At 37.8% G+C, this 21,699-nt stretch overlaps 1 protein-coding gene across 1 annotated transcript; it reads left to right on the top strand.

The window, feature by feature from the left end:
• The first annotated feature begins 13,139 nt into the window (after positions 1–13,139).
• LOC139732700 (neurotrypsin-like) lies at positions 13,140–17,279 on the top strand. Its single transcript, XM_071643553.1, has 3 exons — positions 13,140–13,455; positions 15,828–16,199; positions 17,012–17,279. The coding sequence occupies exons 1-3, from the start codon at positions 13,371–13,373 to the stop codon at positions 17,224–17,226; spliced, it is 672 nt and encodes a 223-aa protein (XP_071499654.1). The 5' UTR covers positions 13,140–13,370; the 3' UTR covers positions 17,227–17,279.
• Positions 17,280–21,699: the final 4,420 nt, after the last annotated feature.

Below are 21,699 nucleotides of genomic sequence, written 5' to 3'. Positions count from 1 at the left end.
CTTAGTGTCATCGCATACGTCGTGCTGGTTTGAAGGTAGCCTTACTTACTTTACTATCTGCCTTTCCTGTAGAATGAAGGGTGTCAGCTCAAACGATACAGTCTCAACCACAAAACAAATGTCTCTACACTTTTTAGGTTCTACACACCTGTGCGACTGGAGAAATGCGGACAGTAAATGTCTCTACATCCCCTCATTGAGTCACAGCAAAATTCGTATCGCATACGTCGTGCTGGTTTGAAGGTAGCCTTACTTACTTTACTATCTGCCTTTCCTGTAGAATGAAGGGTGTCAGCTCAAACGATACAGTCTCAACCACGAAACAAATGTCTTGACATTTTCTAGGTTCTACACACTTGTGGGACTGGAGAATTGCGGACAGTAAATGTCTCTACATCCCCTCATTGAGTCACAGCAAAATTCGTCAAACACGTTCCAATTCTTCTTTAATTCTTCTTTTGTCGACCCAAATAGCAGAGGATTAAAGTTTTTGTCCACAATGCTCCTTTACTCTGAAAACTTCAATTGTAGCCACAGTGTTGCCTATATGTTTTCTAGCATATATCCAACTGTCAAAGGTTAACGGGTAAGGAGGGCAGGAGACAAATAGTCATTGGCTATTGCCAACACTGCTGTATGCAATCATCAGAATTTGGTACATTTTTTCCTTCTTTTCCTTTTTGGAGAGGGGAGGGGTTTGGTAAAAAGTGTTCCGTCTTCCTGTCTTTCAAGAATAAGTTGATGTTGGATTCTGTCATAGATTCCTTTCCTTCTTCCTCTTTAAATCCTTTGAATGGCAAGCACAGTCTAATGGTGAATGCCATGGACTGGCAATTTGCATGCAAACTGATGTTAGTATAAAAGTATCAAGTATCACAGTTTGCCATGCCCGTAGTGTTACTCGCGATATTTCAGTGTCTTCTCACGATATTCTGCACGAAGTCTTGCTGCAGCGTCCCTGGTATCCTAAAGAATTATGTATGGTACACGGAAGCTATGATCAATGTGTCAAGCCAAAGTTAATATCACTGGAATCAGTATCCTGTACTTGGTGCTGTGCGCAATCTTACAAATTTCAATATAGATATATAATATACTGGATTTTCCGTGTCTTTCGATGTTCTTATCGGCTTATGGGCATACTCGGTGTTCGTCTTGTTCCCGTGGATGGCGGTCGTGCAGTCCCGCTGGTAGTGTCCAACTTGTTTGAAGAAGCGACACACTACGTGGCTTGTGCATGCTGACCGATGATGCAACTTATGTTGACAGTTTGAACACACAACCCAGGTGTGGTCTTTCGGATTTTTATTAGCATAAAACGCCTTCCCTTGAAAAATTCCGAATGTAACAAGTCTCGGGACAGGTTGTTTGGGTCTTTCAAAGAAGATGACTCTCTCACCCGTCAGACAATTTTTTCAATTGTCCGTCTACTCGTAGCTTTTGTAGCATCACCTTCCCTTCCACTTTTTGCTTCCTTCTCTCCAGCTCATCCCCGATCACAGAATTGTCAAGTGACAATGGAACGCCTTTGACAGTTACTTTCAGTAGATTTTCGTTCCACCCTAGAAGAAGGGGTAAGTGTCGTAAACTGCTATGCATGCATCACGAATGGTCACCTCGTTTGTGATAAGACCGATTTGAAGGTCTTGCTCTGTTATGTACAGTCTCCACAATCCGCCTATTTTCTCTATCCCTCTGATTTTGGATGAGGTTACGGTCTTCAAGAAGGCTTTTTACACTTCTTGAGTTTCTACTTCCTTGTTTCTTACATTCGGTATGTCTCCATGCTTTATGCAGACTGGCTTACCATGATTTTTTTTTTTTGTAACTGAAAGCAGTATCCATCGCCTCCGCGTACGAATGTGTCCAATGACATCCATGGTAAAGTCCGCCATTCTCACAAATTCAGAGCCATGTAGTTTGGAAAGTTTCCAAAAACTCACAAGGGCTTAACACTGAAAATTTCCCTCAAAAAGCAATTGGATAAAGCTTCTAAATATCAATAATGAGTTCTCAACAATCGCTCACTTGAAATATCTTTCGATTACGTCAATATGGAGGGATTTCCCTAAAGCTTTACGAAGTCGTGACTATCAGTAAAGAGTAAAAATAGTCAGACACGTTCAAAAACTTCTTTAATTCTTCTTTTGTCGACTAAAATAGTAGAGAATTGAAGTTTTTGTCCACAAAGTTTCTTTACTCTGCAAACTACAATTCTAGCAACACTGTTGCGTATATATTTTCTAGCATATATCCAAAGTAATGCCAAAACTTCAGACAATATAAAGGGGGCGGAGACCGTCATTGGCTATTGCCATACACAGTGTTGTATGCAATCATCAGAATTTGGTACAACTTTTTTCCGTTTTGGGGGTGTGGATGGTGGTAAAAACTGCTCTGTCCTCGTGTCTTTCAAGAATAAGTTGATGTTGGATTCTGTCATAGACTCCTGTCCTTCTTCCTCTTGAAATCCTTTGAATGGCAAGCACAGTCTAATGGTGAATGCCATGGACTGGTAATTTGCATGCAAACTGATGTTTGTGTAAAGGTATCACGGACTGGTCATTTGTCATGCCTTGTGTTTTAATCGCGATATTTCAGTGTCTTCCTAACACGATAAACTGCATGATGTCTTGCTGCAGCTTCTTTTTTTTTTCTTTTTTCTTTTCTTTTTTTTTTTTTGGGGGGGGGGGAGCTAAAAACTACTCTGTCTTCCTGCCTTTCAAAAGAACAAGTTGATGTGGGATTCTGCCATAGGTTCCCACACTCATTGTAATTTATCTGTATGAATAGGACTTTGCATTGTTATAATTTTCTTTTCATTTTCTGTACATCTCACAAAAAGAACCATAAGTGTGGTGCATTTTGTACCGCACAAGTTGCATTTTTTTTCCATTACTGAAATTATCAAATTGGATCACCTCGTTTTGTGACCAAAGGTGAAATCAAAGTTTGGAAAAATATTAGAATGTATAAATTGTACTTTTAAAGAGTAATTGCAAACCCTAAAAGTTCGCTCAGAAATATCTAACAAACTCTCAATGATGATAGAGGGAATTATGACTCAGAATGTACAGTATAATATAAAAGGGCAGTGTTCCTGCCTGTAATGTGTTTAAACGAATATGACATGTCACGGTCTTACAGTACATATTTTCTTTCTTTTGTTGTTTTTGCTAATCTTTCATGAATTTTAAAATGTTTTGTTTTATATGGAGGTGTTATACTGTGATGTCTAACATTCATTGTAAATGATCATTTTATATAATGAATGATTATTTCATACTACCTAAGGGAGAAACATGAGTTTTAAGTAGGACAACAAGATCCTACATAGGTTTTCTGCACACATATCAGAGGTCACGGTGTTACGGTGCACTTATTGATAACACATGTCGTAGTTTCCCTGTCAATTGATTCTTTAATCAAATTTTACTTTGTTATCATTATTGAGTCTCTAGTACATCCAATGAACAGATCCACTTTTCAAAATGTTCATATATTTCACACATAGTTTTGTCAGTAAACAAAGTGCACCAAAAAAAAAGAAGACCATTTTGCGTCACGGTGTTGCAGTGGTAATTAATTACGCATAACTCATTTAGCAAAGGTGCAGATTTTTTCCCTTTTCTTTTCTTTCCAAAGTTGCTTATGATGATATTACGCATAGATACATAATTTTTAAAAAAATGCTCTCAGGCGTTACATTTTGTTTATTATTTATATTTTTGTTGATGTTTATATTTTGTATCCGTTGCAAACACGTCTGATACTATATACACACTTGACGACATGAATTTGAATGTAAGGTATTTGAACTAATATGTTGTATATTTCTCTGTTTGTTTGTATGGTTTTTATGAAGTATTGAATGAATATATCCAAATCCAAATCTAAATCCAAATATGAAGAGGGAAATTATACTCTAAAGTGTCGTGGTGTTATCGTGGAATTGCCTTAAAGCTTTTGCATTACAAATATGTCGCTCTGAAAACGAGTGAAGTGCCCCTAACCAAAATACAGCCCAATCGCGGTTAGTCGCGACAGGGCTGTAGGGCCTACCCGAGCCACCTACAACACAAAGCAAACACAAAGCGAATTTTACTTATTTTTAGTTCTTAATGTGTGTGCATGTGTTTGTGTGTAATGTAGTTTATCATGAACTTTAACGTCTGTCTCAACTCTGTGAGAGCCTTTCAAATGAAACGTATACCTGTGTAGTATGTAGATCGTCTTGTCATGAAACTTGCTGTACATGTACATCAATCATGTACATCTGTATGTCAATGCGTCCAATCTACTTTGTTTTGTACTGTATGCGGACGACTTAAACATTTTGGCTTCTCATTCTGTCAAAACAATATTGAACAAAATGACGAAAGATGAACTGCAAAAAGTCTGTGATTGGTGTAAAGCAAAAAGATTACAAATGAATGCAAGTAAAACAAAATATATGATATTTTAGTCCTCCGGAATGAAGCTGTCACATGATTATATGACGATATACGCAGATGAATGAATGGTTTATTGATCATCAAACTTCGCAGCCGAATGGCGGAATTGCGTCTGAGTTACATCGATAAAATACAGTAAGTCAAAATAAATTGCATATACAAAATATGAACAAAATAGAATCATTACGACGACAACAACAACAAATCATCAGTACACCAATAGTGGCAATACATTCAGTATATAAATCAAAATACAGCAAAAGCAGATTTGAGGGAATAAAATCAAACATGATTTACATAAGAACATGTATGTACATTATATCCTCCATTATTGACATATCACAACCCTTTCAGCTAATAAAGAGGGTATGGTAGAAGAAGAGAGGAGGCGTGGAATTAAAAATGTTGAGAGATAAAGAATAATACATGAAGTGTGATGCTGAGACCGGAACAGATTGAGGGGGTGAGAGGAGAAAAAAGAAACAAAGGCTGGGGGAGAAGAAGAGGGAGGCACCAAGGGAGAGCAGGAGATGTATAAAGGATAAAGGAGAAAAAGAGGAGTGAGTAGAGGGGAAAAGAAAGAAAAGAAAGGGAAAGAAGCTGTATGCAACTAGATAAATATAAAATCAGACAATTCAAACATAATGAACATACAGATGTTAGCACATACTGCATTTCACAGTTGAAATAAGGACAGACATAATCATAATATATCTATATAAACTTCTGCATAAGTTCTTCAAATTATTTAATATTCATACCATGTTATGTTCGTAAGTGTTATTTCCAGATTTGATTCAATTAATTTTCTTGAGGTTAGTATAGATGAGAGATTATCCTGGTAAAATTACATCAAAGGCAAGATCAGCGTATCCATTGGGATGATTTATATTAAAATAAGCTTCGCCTGATATACCAAGGAAAACCGCATTTATGTTACACAACGCCCTTGTCTTGCCTTACGTGGGTTTCAACACTGCAACTTGGTTTGGTATGGAGCCACTGAGCGTGACTAAAATCGTATTAGTGTTCTTCAGAGAAAAAAAAAACATTCGATTTTGTACAAACTCGCATTATTTCGCTCACACTCCTCTTTTCAAAGACGTAGGCTGTTTATCTCTCAAAGGTGGGGTACACGATCAATATATGGCTACAATTGACTGTAGAGGGCGTGCTTAGAGCAGAGCGGTTGCAAGCTACGCCAAGAGGGCTTACTCCCACCCGTCCGCGATTACGCGTAATACGCTCATGGGCTCACATCTGTAAATAAAATGGAATGTGCCAGACCCCTTCACAAATTCGTACCAAAGATACCAAAATAAATGAAGAAAAAAATAATTAAATATCAATGATGTAGTTTGGCAAAAAAACTGAATAACTGTAGATATTGAGTGTGAATTCCTCTACAAACTGCATTTTGGTTGGAAGATGAAAGCTTTTCTGATGGAATTTGAGGGGACTATATTTCATTGGGTACGTGTACGGAAAATATGTGATTTTTTGAGTGACAAGAACTCGTAGTCTGGCTTTGCGGACCCTTGGACAGAATTTGAGCCGAAGAACCCACCCTGGAAATTTGATGGATGAAAGGGTATATCTCACTTATCCAGGTATTCACGTGAAGCTGAAACACCTCATTTCTCCCAGCTGTTTTACAGATTTTTTTTTTTTTATTTGATTTTTAACACACGTCTCTATGGGGAATTATTTACCCGTGTGAGCCCTATAGGGCTCACCCCTGTTAATAAAATGGAATGTCCCAGACCCCTTCACAAATTCGTAGCAAAGATACCAAAATAAATGAAGAAAAAATAATAATTAAAAATGTGTGAGCCCTCATGGGCAAAAAACTGACGCCATTGGCCACTAAAAGTAACAGACCGATAGAGGGCGTATATTTACTTGATCATAGCCCTGATTTATGGTTGTGATTTCTGTCTCCCTTCAATTTTCCCCCTTTTTAAGGGGGCATACAGGGGAAGAGATGTACTTAGGACCACGTTTTGTCATACAGAAGTATCATTCCTGTCTAATTATGAAATGCAATTGAAGAAATGTCATTTATTTTCTAATATGCAGTCCCACAAAGTTTGAGCTACAGTAGCCCGAGAGAGAAAGAGATGGACGGCGTTTGTCGGCTCAACACAAACTTTGAAAGACTACAGATTGAAAAGTAATGACATTAAAACTGATTCAATATCATGTTCCGCAAACACCTCCTCCTCTTTTACACCCACGATCCTTTCTTAAACCCTCCATCAGAACCTCATGGTCTCCAATTAGTTCATGGAGCCACGTTTCAGAAATACATAAAATATCAAAAGTAAGTGTTATCGAAATATATCGAATTTCATCTGTTTTGAACAGAAGGCTACACACATTCAATCATAACATTGATATGTGCTACTTTCAATCCGGTAACATTTTCGATATGGGTACTAATTAAATGATTGCTTTAATCTCACGACTTATATTGGGGAGTGAGTTAACATTGGGCTGTCGTATTTTCAGCCCACATAAGTCTGTATTTATAGAATGTGACCATTTTCTAGGTGTTCATATACTTGTCCATCAGAATTCAGGGGTTCAGCAGTCTTTTGGCGGTCTCCAGACTGTCCATCTAATCGCGAGGGAATACCCTCCCTTTCGGTCTCCGACGGAATTTCTGATGATGGTGCTGCCAAAAACTCGGCGATGACTCGGTGATACGCGACGTGTTTCCGCGAAATGTGTGCTATGTATAGTTTATAGTGAGAGCACGAATGCCAAAGCCATCTAGATGTACGCCATCTACCGACATGTGAGAGCGAGGGTCGATGTTGCTGTTGTCGATGAATGACCAGCTGTGCTTATTGGCTAGAAGTTTGAGACCTCTGTTTACGTCATCCACTTTGCTGAACTCCTTTCTTGTTTCATTTGCGCGATGTATGATCAATGAGAGTGTGATGGCAGAAGCACTTGTCTCCTCGACTATCTGGTCAGTCAGAGATGCTAATTTGGCAATCACCTCGTTGTCATCGTCATGGGATAGAGTATTCGTCCCTAGAGGGAGAAGTATAATTCATCAGGCTGATGTTGATTGGCCGCTGCACATGTTCCTTAAACGCATCTTCTATCCGCGCACCGGGGAGGGATTTGTTTGCAACTCGTCGTCGCTTTGATAATCTCGAAGGTACTATCTTTTTTGTCATTGAGTCACCTATGATCAGAAGAGAGGCTCCTTCTAAAGTCACAGATTGTGGTGTGCTTAACGAGGCATGTTGTACTTTGTGTTTGCACTAAGCTCTCAGTTGTTCGTCAACGCTAGGATATTGGGCAGATGTTTGATGCTCCCCTGTTAAAATGGTAAGACCGTTGATTCTCTCGGTTACAGAATGGTCACTTTCATGTTTGTAGAGTTAGTGCATTGTCGAGCACCCGAAGATCATTCAGTTCTTTCGAGAGGAGTTTGACTTGAAGTGATAAATTCTGGAGACACATTGAAGAATCCACGGGGTATGGTCATTGTCATGGGCGGTTGGGACTGTCAGACATGACAATATTATAGGGCTAGCAGGTGTGACGCTGTTGCTGATCCGATTTGGGGAGGATGACCGGTCGCCCTGAATGGATGTATCTAACAGCGTGTTGTCGAAAAGAATTCCATTGGAAGTGACTTTGTTTGCTGAAATGGTGACGGTGAGTTTGGATGGCTATAGGCCTACTGCTATATAATGTCTAGCTATTTCCACTTTTAGAATTGCATATGTCAGTTTCAGTTTTCCAGTTAGATTCTCTATCTGCTCCTCTTTAAGTGTTGCCATTCCCAGTGTTCCAGGAGAAGGTGTAATACAGTGAACGAAACCTTACATACTACGGGCAGCTGATCTTGATGCTTGAATACTCAATTTCGTATAACACCACGATGTAGGTGCCTACTCATGTACTCTAAACAATACACATTAATGTATCAGTCTTATTCATACCTACATTCAATAATATGATGTTGTTATATATTCATCTCACACGGCATACATGACAAATAATGCGTTCCATATCACATCATTATTGTTCTTGAAAAACAAAAACCAAAAAAACAAAAAATACACAAATATCCGAGAGTACTTACTGCTGGTTGGAGAGTATTTTTCTCCGTGGAGAGGAAAAAGAACCCTGGCTTCAAGTGGTCCAGACTGGCTTGAAAGGAGTAATAACTGGCGAGGTTCTGCTACGACTCCTCCTTCGACCACACCCCTGCTCAGTCTGTCACACACTTAAAATGTTCTTACCCTATTATGTACAGAGCTACTACATAGAAAACCCTGGACGGCTCGCCCGCGGAATCTGACACCTGTAAAACTTCCTCCCTTTTGTCGCATCGCTTTTGTCTCATCGCATTCCCCACACAGCTGTCTGCAGTGGTATACAGAAAACACACTCGTCATTTTGCTACAACACAAATCGCGCTTCATCTTATTTCAACGCACTTATACTACACCAGCAATGGCAACTGTCCCTATTCTATTCACTGGTATACATGAAGAGCTTGTTCGCAACAACCGACAAGTCCATTTTTGAAGATTTTGAAGTACTGTCTCTGTCATAAAGTACAAAACAATGCTTTTTAAATGATATACATTGGTCACTACATATAAAGGTACATTTTTGAAGCTATGGTCAAAAGAAGCAAAATTTTTCTTACTATCCTCTTTATTTTTCTTGACCTTTAATCGCAAATATCTCCATTTGGCAAATGTGGACTTATCGGTTTTTGCGAACAAACTCTTCATATTCTTATAAAATGGCAAGAAAAAACACAACAAATACAATTCTCCTGTGACAACTGCAATATATTGAAGTGAAACATGGGACTAAGCTGCTGAACACTGCAGTCATATCCAGATCTCGATTCACAGCGATCGTCTTTTCCCGCGCAAAATTCATACATATACTTTGTGATTATTGGTCCTTTTGGTTCCACCATGACATCATTGTTCCTTTTGTGGTTGTATCTTCAGTTTTGAAGTTTGATTCTTGCGAAAAATTAGGTGCATTTGCAGGATCGTATGGTCACTTGAGCGGTCACTAAGTCTTGTGCGGTTGCGATCGTTTTAATTATTTACCATTAGGGCCTAAAAAGGAAGTTGTCTTAGACCTTTTACATATTTATCGCTGATCATAAAAGCCATAAAAGGCATTATGAACCTATTCAGATATTAAATTAAGAATCGCAGAAAATATTGTCTGCAAAGTGCAACAAGTCATGAAAGCAAAAATGCAACCACTTTGATGTATTTTGTATATTTAAATAATTAACTTCTTGAAATTTGTTTGGAGATGTGGTTTTTTTCCTCGAGAATCTTACAACCCAAGTCTGTAAATAATTTCATGAAATTTGTTCGGAGATGTCGATTTTTCGTCGATAATTTTACAAACCCAAGTCTGTAAATAATTCGAGGAATTTGTTCGGAGATGTGAATTTTTCGTCGAAAATCGTACTACTTGTGTCTGTATGTCATTTTATCTTCCTTTTTATGTTCGCTTCTTGGGAAAATGCCGAAATAGATTGAAATATTCTATTTTGATGCGTAACGACGGCAGCGTTCTTATTTAACACTAAAAATGAATGATTGAATGTAGAACACTGCTGTATTCGTTTGTTAAATTAATTTACTGTTTTATTCCTGTTTCGCTTTTGTCATTGACGTCAATCGATGATCTTTTCAAAAAAAAAAAATGCTTGACTTTCCTCCTTTATGTGAAGTCAATAGAACAATGAAATCTGAATATGAAGAGGAATCTATTTTTAACAGTGGTTTTTAGTTAGGGCCTACATGTATTTTTGATTGGTGCAAGTGTCTGAAATCCATCATAATTGGCAAAATGAGCTAATTTCCATTTCTTTTTTATAGTCCAAATATCATGTATTGAACCTTAAGAGTTGTTAGATTCAGGATAATATGGTTCACCCATACAACAACAAAAGACTTTAGTTTGTTTTGTAAGAGGATGTCCCGCACATTTCAACACACACCCTCATAAAACAAGCGTCCCAAATATATGTATTTACATAGTAAACCCTGAAAATGTGCATGTTATCCTGGTTTTCAAGCTTTCTTTTATTGTGCTTACGTGCGGCGATATCTCCACGAAGGAACTTTATTATAGTACACTTGCATTGTAGAATGACAATGAAATCGCTGATATCCAGAGAGCAACATTACTTTTACAGCTTTCTTAAAGGAGGACATGGACTTTAAACTTCGAATTTCAGAATGAAGAAAGTTCCAAATATCGGGTCCGGTGTGTCTGATATAGATCTCAGAGCCATCACAGTTTTACAAGGATTGTATGAATGAAATTTATTAGATTGTCTCGTGCATGGGATAGGAATGTATGTCCTTGTTTAACTGAAATAATAATAATACTAAATAACAAGAGTATGACAAGTGACAATCATTATGTAAGTGAAACATAAAGAGTGCGTTTTGCCCCCTCCCCCCCCCCCCAAAAAAAAAAAAAAATGTCATTTAAACCTTGAATGTTTTTAATTCCGCGAATAAAGAATCTGAATGGTCCCGATGACATGAGTTGGTGCATATACCTCTTAGCTTTCTTTTGTAGAAGTGATGGTATCAGTTTGACTTTTTTTAAAGTTGCCCAAACAATTTTGCAATATGTAATGTACGGTAATACCGAGGAGTTATAAAGCATGAATAAAATATTCTGAGGTACATAAAACTTAACCCTATTAAGCCCAAGCTATTTTGACCCCTCGCGGGCCCAAGGGGGGGGGGGGGGGCACATTGTGCCCCCCCCTATATAACTTTTTTATTATTTGATGTATCATCGTCATATTTGGCACATGGGTAGAGTAACTCATACTCTACATGACCGTACATTTGAATTTTCTCAAGGTCACCCATGGAGGGCGCTATTTTCCAAAATATAAAGAAATGCATAGGAAATATGCCAAAAACATGATTTTTCTGTATAATTTCTTTATCCCCATTATATATGTCTTATTATAGACCAATCATTTTTATATTTGTCACAAATGATAAGCAAGTGGAATCTTATTATTTGTTACGGTTGAAATTTCTCAAGGTCACCACATGGGGGCGCTATTCATGTCAGCATAATAATACATTATGAGACCTGAGATGAAATGTTTCGGATGGATACATGTATAGTTATGACACTTCATATTTGCATGATAGTGGAATTTCGAGATTGCAGATTGATAATATGATAAACTAATGATATTAGAGGCATAACTTGGGTGAGGGAATCAAAATAACACAAAATAGAAGGGCAATCTTTAGAAAATATTATTTTTTTCAATTATCTCTATTATATCTATTGTTTTATTCCTTTGTCTCATAAAAACAAAGGAAATAATAAGGAAAACTTTCCAGGACCATAATTACTTCAAATTTTGCTCCTTCAACAAATTTCAGCCGAGAAACACCCATTTCATCCAATAATGCTGTTAAATAAAATGGGAACAGAAAAAAGATGCAAAATCTGACGGACATGGTTGTCAGTTTATGGTTACCATGGCAACCAGCAACATCAAATATAGCTAAATTATATATCAAAATGTTCGCAATAAGATTTTAGGAAAAATCACCAAATTTGGTTGAAAGCGGATAAAGGACGAAGGAGTGGCAAATGAAAATCTGGTAGGGGGCACAATGTGCCCCCCCCCCCCCCCTTGGGCTTTATAGGGTTAAGGTGTATAACAACCAACGTTACGAGATACTTTATCAGAAATGTAACGAAACATGAGCATTCAATTTCATATTTTCATTTAGAAATATTCCGAAAAATTGTCCTATAATATGCCATCCACCGTGATACTCAAATGTTGTATTACATTTTTATGTGAAAATGAATAAAATTTGTCTTCTTTACTTTGAGTGATAATCTATTCCTCTTAAACCATGTAAATAATTTTGGTTATTCAGTGTTACGATAGATTTCTTAGAAGATGAAAATCAGAACTGGAACAGAAAACATTAATATTGGTGTCATCGGCAAACAGAATATTGCAGTGACGAAGAGATGAGATTCATGAAATATCCACCAGAAATAGTAGCGGTTCCAATATGGATCCTCTTGGGACGCCACAATACAGGTATAGGTATATATACTTCTGAGTTGACAGATTCATAGACATATTGCTTTCTATTTGATAATAATCTTTGAACCATTCTAGTGGAATGCCATGAACTCCATAACACCGTAATCTGCTCATAAGGAGAGTGTGGTCATAGAGTGGCGAATAGGCCCTATGCCTTGCCTATAGGTCCATAACACACCGATGACATGTTTGTTCAGCTGAGGCAGTCGACACTGTATACAATTGGGGTAATGTCATTTCTGTAAATCAATGAAATTTCCTGAAACCATTGGTCTTGGTTCAGTATATCATTTCGTATAAAAGCAGACACACCGACACACACACACGCACACACACACACACACACACACACACTCTCAAACACAAGGTCTGTTATAAACAAGCCTTTCTATGACCTTAGAAAGACATGGAAAGAACATGAAGAATAGAGATATGGTAGTTCGAGACGAGAGAGGAGTCATCTTTCTTTATACCGGAACAAATCATATGACGTTCACAGTATTTGATGTTTGTATTTCTTCTATGCCCCCATGAGGAGCCGTGTTTGAAATAAAATTCATTGTCAATGTCAGTGAGCGTCATTGTTATTGTCATTTGACTAAGGTAGGGCAGCTCTATGGTTTGGGGTGTACATCACACGGTGCAGTGAATACGATACGAAGTAGGCCTACATTGTATAGCGAGCGGACGGCCCTCGACGTGTACGATATCGCGTGGCGTATTATAATAGGGAGGTGAGATCGAAAAGGTCACCTTGCTTTTTAAACCAAAGACGCTGGTCCCTATGTATAATGGCTCCGAATGTTCACAGTGAAATCGTGCGTGTTTTCCTGTTACTGGTGGTGCTCTGTTCTGTGGCAGGAACTGTCAGCTGCCGTGAGTTTGCTATATACGTGTACCATATTACATGAAGGCCTATATAGTTCTTCTCATGATTTTCTGTATGCTAATTATTTACCATCATAATTATGCCATTCCAGATCACATACATTGTAGGGCTATTCTCTCCCGAACCTGACTCCTCATAAGTTCCTCATTAATTTCATGTAGCAAGTCGAATCATGATGTAGCTTCCGAGTACATAATATTAGTATGAGTCAAGTGAATAACTAGGATGAACGCAGCTATAGTGCTCAATACCGTTGAATGTTGTATCAGGGTGGTGGAAGAGTCTCTACCACCTCCCTGGTTGTATTATATCAGTACGCTCCTATATGGAAGACTCTCCCCAGAGTACAATATATACTAACAGTTAAAGGGATCGTACAGTTTTGGTTGAGACCTAACTTTAGGTTTCTCACATTTCTTGGTGAGATAATGAGAAACCTCTTATGAAATATGAAAGAGCTTGTAATTCTATGAGGAATTCAATGTTTATTTGATGAAAATTGGTTTTGAAATGGCTGAGATATCCAAAAAAGAGGGATTCTAATAAAGTGTGGGACCCACACTTTACTACGATTGCTTTGTTTTACTTTGTTTTTAAATGTTTCAGTCATTCCAAACCCGATTTTCATCAAATAAACTTTGAATTCCTCTTAAAATGATTTGTTCTGTACTATATCATAAGTGTTTTCTTGGTATCTCGTAAAAAGTTAAAAGCCCAATTCTCATCTCCACCAATACTGTACTATCCCTTTAAGGATAAGGCCTATAGCCTACAGCTACAGTGTATACAGGGAGAGCGGGGAGAAGTGGGACATTATTTCAAGTTCGCCGATTTTCTTCTTATATCTTTTTTTTTTATAGAAATATAGATGATTACATTTCCTTTCGGGCTTGCATGAAGGTTCATATGGTAGCTTGGAGCCAGGGGTGGCACGTATATGTTCTCAATTTTCTGCAGTTAATGAACAGAAAAAACCAAGTTGGGGGAAGAAGTTGACCCACCCGTGGGTAAAGTGGGACAACAGCGAGGGAGAAATGGGACAGTGGGGGGTAAAGTGGGACATCCTATAGGTAAATGTCAAAGTTGGAAGGCGTACACGGACCATTGGTAATGAAAACAGTCAAACATGCTTTAAAATGATATTTATTTCAACAAAACAAGTTTGAACAACATGTTTGAAAATCTGAACTGCTTTTGTTTCCTGAACAAACTAGGCCCAGTCATGCCAGTAGTTGATAAATATAAACTTAGGCCTGCTGTATCTCCATTATCTTTATTGGTCTTTGCATTTTCTTTTCAGAGTACATCAACTGTGAATTTGGGTAATAAATATTGTTTGATTCAACTTTCATCTTAATATGTCTGTTTGTTTTGTATGAATTCCAAATACACTCAGCAAAAAAAGAAAGTAAACACTTTTTCAAGTATATATTTCTCATGGAACATTTTGCTAAAAGTTTTTGTATTATATACCATATTAAAGGTACTTTAATTGGCTATCAACCTGGTAGGTCGATAAAAAGACTAAGTGAAACTTTACGCATGAGTGAACATGTTTGTTTTTCTCTTCCAGGTCACAAAAGTAAAAATTGCAAAACTTGACAAGTTACCATTCATGCTTAGGTGCTCTTCTATATAACAATAAGAACAAACAACACATTTCACTCAAAAAGAAACGTGAATCAAGTTTGAGAAATAAAACTGTGATCCCTATAATATCTTTAAAGTCCAAAAGATCGACAGAGGCTAAAAATAATGGGTTAGGGTTAGGGTTAGGAAGAACGTAAATTATGTTAAATTATGTTATAACCTTAGGCAGGGCTCGACACTAACGCGGTGGCCCGGTGGCCCGGGGCCACCAAAAATGAAAGCCGGGCCACCAAATTTAAAAAAAGGGCACTCAGCATAACTTGCAAGTTCCCTCCCCATGACTCTTGTTAGTCATACTAATTATTTGACAGAAACATGCAAGTTATGCAGAGTGGAGAGGAAGGTGCATTCCAATGTCTTCAGTACTTTAGCAATGATTGACAGATGCTGTCATCTCAAGAATATCAATATTGATTGGTTTGGGAGGATTTTTTTTTGTGGGCGTTCCCAAGTAATCTGAAGAAAAATAGAAGAAAAAAATCGTTAAAAATATCTGGAATGTTTCTAGATATTTGTTTTACCGCAAAAGTGATGTTGAGGGTATCATAAATCAACACTAATCAACATGCATTTGGATTTCAGGGCCCCTTTAAAGAGATATAAGCGTGGAATGCCGTTCCACTTCGTTTTGGCTGTTCGTGAGAGATTGCAATTATAAGTTTCTTAGAAGAATGAATAACGGGTAACGCAAGCTCTTTTGCATCTGCAGTTCTAAATACGACCACAGAATCCTCTGTCATGATGCCCACCACTATGCGGCCTGACTTCCCCATACGTTTGGTAGGAGGGGCATCGGACAGCGAAGGTCGGGTCGAGATCTTCTACGACAACCAGTGGGGGACGGTGTGCGACGATGGGTGGACGAACGTCGAAGCGAGAGTGGTCTGCCGACAACTCGGATACAACACCTTCTCCACTGCGGTGAGGGGCGCTTTTTACGGCCAGGGTCGAGGTCCCATTTTTCTCGACGATGTGAACTGCTTTGGATGGGAATCATCTCTTTCGGAGTGTTCGTCAAATGACATCTACGATCACAACTGTGGCCACAACGAGGACGCTGGTGTTATGTGTCAATACAAGGGTGAGAGAAGCACTCCAGTCACCCCCCCCCCCCAAAAAAAAAAAAACAAAACAAAACAAAACAAAACAAAACAACAACAACAACAACAACAACAACCACAAAAACAAAACAAAACAAAACAAAAATATCAAACAGGCACACACACCCCACATAATCCATATCTTTTACTATTCTACAAACATGCTCCTTCTTCCTCACATGCACACATTCTCACATACACACACCACGAAAATTGGACCAACAAGCTAATGTTACGGGTTTTAAAAATTTTACTTAGTTTCAGTAATGGCAAAATATAATAATTTAACCACACACGCCAGCTTGGAGTGATAACGATGTCGTCACTTTCAGAAACCCTCAACGATTTGCATTCGAAAGTCATGTTTGGTCGATTACTGCATGACAAAGTGCAACCCCTCCCCTGTGAGTTAGCAGGCCTAGATAATTTTTTATTGCAAGACTATAAAGAGAAGCGTCTTATTTTTGTGGATTTCATGCTTTTAAAAAGAAGAAAATTCAGTGAATGTTTGCATACAGGTGATAGATTTTGATGAATCCTCTGCCGTCCTGCGATTGTCTGATTTTACCTTGAACTTTGACATCGTGTAGAACTGGAATTCAAAATATTGATTTTGGTAGAAGCAACTAACGTCTATAATACATGTAATTCCCCCTTTTCTTCGTTTATACCTTTCCACAACTATTCATGGGGCTGAGACATTACTAGTATTTTGCATGTGAGAAAACTAAAATAAGTTTTAACATAGCTTTTCATGCCACTTTATCGTTTGTTTTGTTCATGTGCTACTCAGATTATACTGATAAAGGGCGCGTGATCGGAACGCTGGTGTTCGTAGGTGTATCGTCACTCATTATCATCATCATCGGATGTGTTGCGGTGGCCCGTACGGTTAGAAAGAGCCCGGGATCCAACAGGTCATCCGCAGTCACATCAGCCTCTAGCACGGCTCCAGCCTTTCCATACCAGAATTTAGCAGAGTCAGCTCCAGCACAGCAGTCGGTCTAGCTGAAATGAATGACGGCCTAAGGCCTGATATCCTCCGGTAGCGCTCTTCACGAATGTAGGGATATCGTGATTGGCTGAAAGCCCACGACCGGTCTTGGATATTCCACATGTCAAATCTCTACGACTGGAACTAAATCCCGCCAATCACTATACAACTCGTGAACGACTCGTGAACGACTATACGACCTTATGACCTTGAGACAAGGTCGTACGACCTGGCAACGCACACATACGACCTCACCTCTATACAACTATAATAGTCTTACGACCGTTCTGGCTTCGTGGAAATTCAACATGTCAAATTTCTGCGACTGGCACTAACACCCAGTCGTACGAATGGAATCTGGCAAGACTGGTGACGTCACACTTCCGGTCTTAAGGTCGTACGACCGGTCGGATCGTATAATGTGCGGCGGGCTTTTGAAGGGGCAGATCTTATAGCCCAAACTGTATTAAACCCGCCGCACACATACGACGATCCGACGTCGGAAGTGTGACGTCACCAGTCTTGCCAGATTCCATTTTATGATTCGTACGACTGGGTGTTAGTGCCAGTCGTAGAGATTCATTTGACATGTTGAATTTTCACGACCGGTCGTAGACTTACAGCCAATCACGATACAGTATTATGCAAAGAGTAGAAGCGCACGCAATGCGCACTGCGTGCGCTTCTATTTTCATTGGTATCCTATTGTTAAAGCCATAACGGTCGTAAGACTATAGTTGTAAGGTCAGGTCGTTCATAGTGTGCGTTGGCAGGTCGTACGACTGGGTCCATGGAGGCATACCTCTTCCCAGTCGCACGACTGGAAACTGGGTAGGCTGGTGACGTCACACTTCCGGTCTTTCCCCTTGACAATCGCTGTTATGCCGCCGTCGTGCTAATTCGGTATTTGCAACACCAATGGACAAGCCCATTTAGACTTCTATCCCTTTGATGTACTATAGGCCCTACAGAGAGCAGCTGGTGACATGATTATGAGCACTGACAGCGCCTACGTGGAATTTAATCCAGAATCATATGATTAATGCAGAATTGGTATCTTGAACTTCCATTTACACTGGCGGTCTAACATCGCGATTTTACTAACTTCACGATGTTCACTATAATTATGTGAAGTAACATACTGTTGTACATACGAAGACTTTATAAAGGAATGGATGATGTTTCATATTGAATTCTTTGAAAGCAGACTTGTATATAAATAAATATGTAATTTCTTTTGAGAGTTAAATTTGATACTGTATGAAATTCGAGATGATAATTTCCGCGAACACTCCTTCTCAATGAATAGCTACATCACTGAAAATGTAAATTGTTAAAGTGTTTCAATTTTATTAAATTTTCTTTTAACTGCTGGTCAGTTTAATTTTCTGGGTAATGGAGTTCAACTGAATTTTGAACTGCACATTTTCGATTAAAGTCAAATTTCAGTTTCACATTTCAAATAATTGCTGCAATTCTCATATCGTGGTCCTTATTCTATACGGTATCTCTAAATAACATTTGTACCTACATGTATATACACTTGTGCCTTATACAAACATGAATGACATTTAATGCGGACTGAACATTAGAAATATATCCCTATCCCACTGAAACTCTCTTTGATCGCCCTCAAAAAAGGAACATTTGACGAGAAGATAAGATTCACATGTTGAATACAACTACAGTACTTAACCATATAAAATTACACTTTTATTGACAAGCCAATCATCACTAATACCTAACAAAAAATAAATAAAAATAAAAATTAAAAAAAAACTTCACTCTGAAATAAGTGCTAAATCCAAGACATTTATTTTGGTGATAGAATTGTTGGCAAAATGGCACCATAAGTATGGAATAACTTCCCCATCTGAATTAGATGTATTACAGATTCTGATAAATTCAAATCTGTGTTAAAAACATCTTTTTGATGATTGTTAGTTATATGTGAATAAGAGAAGAATGAAATGTTTTTTTCATGTGTAAAAATGACTATCATAATGGTATTGTGCGTTCTCACCATTATCATTATCATTATTATCACTTTTATCACTATTATTAATTATTGCTATTTTTATTATTGTTATCAATGTTATTAATCATTATTATTATTATTATCATTATCATTATTATTATTATTATTATTAGCATCATATTTTATTTATCATATGAAATTGGTAGCATTCCGCAAGACGCTCTGAAGAGAGCTGGCATACGTAAAACATCTGAAGCGGTTTCCTATTGCAATGAGATGAAGACAGATACATATGATCCTCTCACAAGTTTCCTATTGACCTTCACACAAACCTTGAACAAATTCTTCTTTGACATGAAATCAAAAGGCAACAGTTGTGTCGTTTGCAGAAGACCAAAAACGTTATTTTCGTGATATTCTGGTACACAGACCAGAATAGGCTAATATGGGAGAATAATGAGATGCCGACGTAACCAACCGACCTTTCATAACTTGTATATCAGTGTTGCGGTAAATATCACTACATTGTACAATGTATTTTATGAAAGCATGCATAATATAGGCAACTACATGTTTCTTTACCAGGTTACAGCTCGCTATTCCGAAGGTTAGTTATTCCGAATTTCATTTTTGGATTAACGAATCTCCGGAATAACGAACCTTCGGAATAACGCCACAAGTTCGGATTAACGAACCTCTAGGTATAGGGAATTTGTGTGTTTCGGATTAACGAACCTTCGGAATAACGAACTTTCGGAATAGCGAACCTTCGGAATAACGAACAGCATCCTCTTTTCTAAATAGCCTAGATGCCAAGTGACGGAACTTTAACACTGTTTTGTTTATTCTTATTGACATAATGTAAAGGTGGAAATAGCCCTACAGCTTTGATATATTGCAGTTTAACTGCATGAACTGGCATCGCATTATCGTACAAAAAATATTGGACGTTGACAGAAAAGGACATACAGTCCACTCACGTTATAACGAACACGATTATAACGAAATTCTGGTTACAACGAAATGAAAATTCAGTCCGCAACATTAACCTAGCTCTAAGTATGCTTTTTCATTGTTTATATGTTCGGTTAAAACGAAATTTCGATAATCATGACAACGAAATAAAAACGCCGGTCACGAGGACTTCGTGATAACGGGAGTCCACTGTACTATATGGCTCTATATCTGTGTTTATTATTTACTCCTCTTATGTAATCAAGCCTGCGTTAGCGATCATTCTATCTACAACAACTACCTGAAGCATTGCATGACAGTCTGTAAACAGTTTGCACATGTAAATCAATATACATATATATATATATATATATATATATATAGAGAGAGAGAGAGAGAGAGAGAGAGAGAGACAGAGAGACACAGAGAGAGAGAGAGAGAGGAGGGAGAGAGAGAGAGAGAGAGACGATGAAGACAAACAAGTTGACATATCATTAGAGTCCAACTTCATTTTTGTAAACCAAATTTTCGACCCTTGCACGGATCTTCCTCAGGGTAACAGTGACCACTGTTAGGCCTACCCTGAGGAAGATCCGTGCAAGGGTCGAAAATTTGGTTTACAAATAAATGAAGTTAGAATCTAATGCATTATGTCAACTTGTTTGTCTTCATCGTCTTCATGCTCTTATTCCAAAACGCGGATAATAATACCATATTATATATATATATATATATATATATATATATATGTATATATATATATACAATGTGTGTATTCACAAGTATCCAAACGAGTACCGGTTTCAGAAGCCACATAGATAAGTTCCAGTAACATTTTCTAGATTATAGGCCTAATAATCATAATCATAATCACTATGATGATGATAATAGTAATAATGATAACAATAATAATAATAATAATAATAATAATAATGATGATGATAATAATAATTATTATTATTATTATCATTATTGTTGTTATTTTAAGGCGCAAAATAAGCCAATGCTTCTCTATGCGCTGTACAATAACATACAAAATACAAAGAAACAAAATAGCAAGTAGCCCCTATAGGGTAACAATCAACAAAATAAATACGATATGTTATTAACATAGTAGTCCGGTGTTGTTGTTCTTGTTGTTATTGTTGTTGTTGCTTTTGACCCAGATATTGTTACGTATATGTTTTTGTTTGTTTGTTTTTTGTTGTCGCAGTAATCGTGTTCTACCTGGGTATTGAACTTGATAAAAGCTTAGTTGCCACCTTAGGCAACCTAGCGGCTAGCGCATGATAGCATAATCATGTAATTAGAACAATCAGTATGTTATTCATTAATTTCAATCCAACAGAGCACGAAAACACGTTTTTCCAAGAAAGTTTTTGTGTCGGGAAATCCAGCTTTGTACTAACAAAAGTTTTCAAAATGTCATCAGAGCATAATTGTATATTCCACCCAAGTACACAGATGGTACACTATCAGTACCATATTCCACGCACATATTAAGTACAATATCTTTATTTCAATTTGTACGTGTTAAAAAGGAAAGCAAAACCCA

Source organism: Diadema antillarum, unplaced genomic scaffold (genome assembly GCF_040938485.1).
Source record: "Diadema antillarum isolate AM-2024a unplaced genomic scaffold, OU_Dant_1.0 seq00000443_RagTag, whole genome shotgun sequence".
Classification (NCBI taxonomy): Eukaryota; Metazoa; Echinodermata; class Echinoidea; order Diadematoida; family Diadematidae; genus Diadema; species Diadema antillarum.
This window is presented reverse-complemented; position numbering and strand designations above follow the sequence as displayed.